The 4,018-nt window shown below is 54.1% G+C and overlaps 3 protein-coding genes across 3 annotated transcripts; 2 read left to right on the top strand and 1 right to left on the bottom strand.

Moving 5' to 3' along the window:
• CSUI_010909 (toxoplasma gondii family a protein) lies at nt 1–700 on the top strand (the record flags this gene model as incomplete). The annotated part of the gene is made up of 1 exon (XM_068071010.1): nt 1–700. A coding segment is annotated over one exon (700 nt), but the record flags the coding sequence as incomplete, so codon positions are not given.
• Nucleotides 701–1,303: 603 nt separating this feature from the next.
• CSUI_010910 (uncharacterized protein) lies at nt 1,304–2,332 on the bottom strand. The gene has a single exon (XM_068071011.1). The coding sequence runs from the start codon at nt 1,971–1,973 to the stop codon at nt 1,770–1,772; it is 204 nt and encodes a 67-aa protein (XP_067917013.1). The 5' UTR covers nt 1,974–2,332; the 3' UTR covers nt 1,304–1,769.
• Nucleotides 2,333–3,669: 1,337 nt separating this feature from the next.
• CSUI_010911 (toxoplasma gondii family a protein) lies at nt 3,670–3,974 on the top strand (the record flags this gene model as incomplete). Its single annotated transcript, XM_068071012.1, has 1 exon — nt 3,670–3,974. A coding segment is annotated over one exon (303 nt), but the record flags the coding sequence as incomplete, so codon positions are not given.
• Between the last annotated feature and the right edge of the window lie 44 nt (nt 3,975–4,018).

The following is a 4,018-nucleotide window of genomic DNA, read 5'->3' on the forward strand; positions in this document are numbered from 1 at the left end:
AAACTGCGGACCGATTGGCTGGGCTGCAGCTGCCGAAACCCAGCCAATCGGTCCGCAGTTTGTGATTGAAATTCCGAAGGAGGGAATTGCCGAGGACGAACAGCACGAGGTGAACCTGCAAGCTGGCGATAAACTGCAGATCGTGGACAAAACCAAGTCTGCAGCTGTTCAGCCTGAGAACTTCTCGGCTGAGGCGTACGTCTATGACCCGAACAAGGGCACCTGTGACACGGGGCGCAACCTCGTTTACGAGAAAGCTTTTTCTCTCGCTCCACCTGGCTACACATTCTGGGCCACCACAAACGCCCGGTCTCGGGCTTTGGAAGATTCTACCTACACCTTCACCGCTCCTGCTGCTGAGCAACTCCAAGGGTCAGTCTCATTCTGTCTCGAGCTCGAAGTCAAGAAAGGCAGTGGGACAAGCGTTAAGCCCCCGTCAGGCCTCGCTTCCTTCAGGAAGCGCGTTCACAGCACGAAACTAACGACACCGGGTAGACTTCAACAGGCCAGCCTTCACCAGACAGCTCGACACGACAGGGCAGCTAGTGGCCGCCCTTCCCTGCTGGCTGCAGGGCCCGCTCAGGCGTCCGAGGAGAAGAAGAAGATTGTGGTGGTAGTTCATTCTGGAGGCAGCAGTTTTTTCTTGAGTGGGGCTGTGATGATCTCCCTTCTGGGGTCGTGGTTCTACAATCATGCATAATACTGTATCCGTGTCGTCATTGACAGAGACACGGGGGCGGCACCCGCAACCTTGCAGAATGCACGAATAATGAACCAGCAAAAGTGTTCGGACATATATTCCATGCTCTACAACACTGCTCTTAGCCCTCCAGGCCGAGAATCTCGGGAGCTACTCCAGCGCGACGGCCAAGGCCCTGTTGTCGACACTAGGCCTTCTTCTTCCTTGTCTGTGTACCAAGTCGTACCACGCTGAGCGGCTCAACACTATATTGCCTGCTGACGCAGTCGTAGGCTGGTTGACGGTGTTTCTGTTTGGAAAAGTATAACAGAAAGTGCGGCCACGCTGTTCTCTCCGTGGACCTACTGAGGTCAACCTGTGCGGAGGCCAGGAAGAACGGGCTGTTGTTGAGAGTATCCTGGTGACAGTTTGCGTCATCCCCCCAACCCAACGCGCTGCAACTGGTGTAGATGCCCCACCGATTCAAGCATCCGGAGTTCTTCGCACGGTGCCTTTCCAGACAGAACAATCAGGACTCCTGAAAAGCCGTGCCTTCCCTGGGAAGCCGCTGCTGGTGGGCGGGGCTCAATCAACAGCCACACTAATGAAACTGGCGGTAACAACGGGCAGGACAGCAAAGACTGCATTGATCACAGCGTTAGGCGTACACCAGAAATATACAACAAAGTAGCTCGACATGTCAATAGTTGTGTCGTGGACGACGGGGCACCGGAGTCAACTAAAAAGCACAATGCAGCTCCATCATTCCTGGCAAAGACAGCAGTTTTCTTCTTCCGGAGGCCACAAAAAGGAGAGAACATCCACTTCTAAATCTAAATCTCATAGCTCCTCGTCAGGTCTCGGTGCGCTCTCGTGCCGTCCTCGAGCATCCGCGCACACCGTCTGTCGCAAGCAGCAAGAAGAGACCGCGTGTTCACCAATCTGCTGCTTCACGTACACACAGTAGACCGTCCTAGGCAACCCAAGCAGACCGAGTCGGCGCTGGCGACGCACCGCATTTCTTCAGATAAACGTCGGCCCCCGTGTTCACGTTCCGTTCCTTCCAGAAGAAGGAAGATGTCCTACGTTCCTACACTCCACCCAACAGTGCCATTCGCATTAGGCGCGCAGCCGTACACCCGCAATGCCTCAACGCACTTGTTGTGCTCGACAGAGAGTTCTCAAACTTGGCGATGAGGTTCTTACCTAACTTGGTACACGAGAAAAACGAATCGCTGGTACACTGCTCAGCCTTCATACATCTGATGCATTGCTTCAAGAACAGAGTCTTCATACCAAAACTCAGAAATCTGTAAATTACCGGACGCTTGGATTTTTTGAGGGACGTAGAGCCCAATCGCTTATCGGCGCCCTATGAACCGTCCCTCCGGGAGCTCTGTCGTACGGGGTAACCCGCTTTTGCTGCTAACGACGAAGGGGCAATCTAATCCTGTTGCCAGACTTTCTTTTGCCAGTTGACAGTCTGTATCAGCAGAATCTCAGTGCTGTCTTGAGAAGCAACTCCTTCGCAGCCGAAGCCTCTCTGCTGAGCGCCCGAGCGCTCTTCTGCGTCTCTTCGTCAATATGAAACGCAAAAGAGACCACGAGTTCGGGAGACAAGAACAGAGGGAGGCAACACGGGCTGCATGTAGGCCAGCTTTGGTTTCCAAGAAGAAATCCACAGGAATGCAAAATTAGATGCTCCACGCAGGTGCCCAAGCAGACGTCGTGTTCAAGCACCTGTGTTCTTCTTTCCTATTGGAAGAGTTGCGGAACTGGCTTCTTAATTCTGCCCAGCTAACTCGAGCGATGAGCAGCAACCCCGTTCAGAAACCTTGTCACTTCCTTTCTGCTTTTCATAAGCCTGCAGGCCTGGGTGACACTCCGGGCCTTCCTGCGAGCACGTACGCCAACAAGGAACGAGTTGTACAAGCCTGAGCTTGCAGAAGGAACGCAACTGGGGAGACACCCCGGCTTACAAGCTGTCCAAGAGACAGAGTCATCCCGGCCACTCAAAACTGCTGTCGCACTGTAGCAGGCTACTCTCTCGAACAGGTACCCAGTAACCACTGAAGCCTTCAGGGCCAGACAGCCACCCCACCGCTGCTACCGCCCGACTTCGATTGCAATACGAACACCTTCTCCGGGGCGTCGAAGAAAGAAAGCTCGACGCTTCTTTTGACAAGAGGAGGACTCGTAACTGAAACATGCTTGGCAGCACGAGCACATGATGCTGAAGCAGGGTCTCAACGACTTTGACAAGAAGCATTCTGTCAACGAAGAGCTACTACGAAGTACAAGAGCCTGGTAGGGCGACTGGGCGATCATCAGCGCCCCTTGCCCATCAGCTCCGTACGACTTTGCTTCGTGTGCACCTCGCGGGGCTCGGCATCCTCAACGCTTTTTCCTTACTTTGGGTCTCGCCTTGGGAATTGCAGCAGAGAATGTCCCTCGAAATACAAGAACTAGTGAACTACACGGGGAGGCGACGCTGAACCAATGAAAACCAACAATGCTTCCAAACCTTTCCTTGCCTGTCGGAGGGGCTGTTAACTACGCCTGCAACCTCTGTCTACCCTTTGCTTAGTAACCCCCAGGCAGCACCACTGCAATTCTCTCTAGCTCGGCAACCCCCATTACCCTCGTTCAGTAACTAACGGCGGGGCCCCACAGGTTTCTTGTTCCCGCAGTGACCATGGGGCTATCACAGACCATAGTTGAGCACTCCTGCCCCTCCGCGCACGCACATGAAGGCCGAGCTACCCTGCGCGGACTCTCCTGACTCTCCGGGCGAATGTGTTAGACACTTCATATCTGTTCCGCATCAACCGTGTGAGCCAGAGACATACAGGGCAGCTCGCGGATTCTCGGAAGTAAGGCGCTTGGGGGATTACTTTGTCAGTGCCAGCCTGCCTCGAGAACAATGGCTTCCTGGGCCTTTTACTCCGCCATACTTATTTACCTCGGCACGTATGCGTTCTCCGCAACAGGAACTACAGGACCCGGTCATCCATCGAGCAGGCAATATGCGATTGAGATTCCGGCCGCGGGAATTGCCAATGATGAGCAGCACGAGGTGAACCTGGAAGGTGGTGACAAGTTGCAGATCGTGGACAAAACTAAATCTGCAACTGTGCAACCTGACGAGTTCTCGACTGAAGCCTACGCCTATGACCGGAGCCAGGGCAGCTGTGACGTGAAGAACAAGCTCGTATATAAAACCGCCTTTCCTCTAGCTCCATCGAACTACACATTCTGGGTCACCGCTCCCTCTGTGACTGGCTCCCCGGCCGACGTAAAAAATTACACCTTCACCGCTCCTGCTGCTGAGCAACTCCA

The sequence above is a fragment of the Cystoisospora suis genome, assembly GCF_002600585.1.
Source record: "Cystoisospora suis strain Wien I chromosome Unknown contig_8836, whole genome shotgun sequence".
NCBI lineage: Eukaryota > Apicomplexa > Conoidasida > Eucoccidiorida > Sarcocystidae > Cystoisospora > Cystoisospora suis.

Bases quoted from the DNA above. Each gene is read 5' to 3' on its own strand.
- CSUI_010910 (XM_068071011.1), bottom strand. From the start codon at position 1,973: ATGAAGACTCTGTTCTTGAAGCAATGCATCAGATGTATGAAGGCTGAG.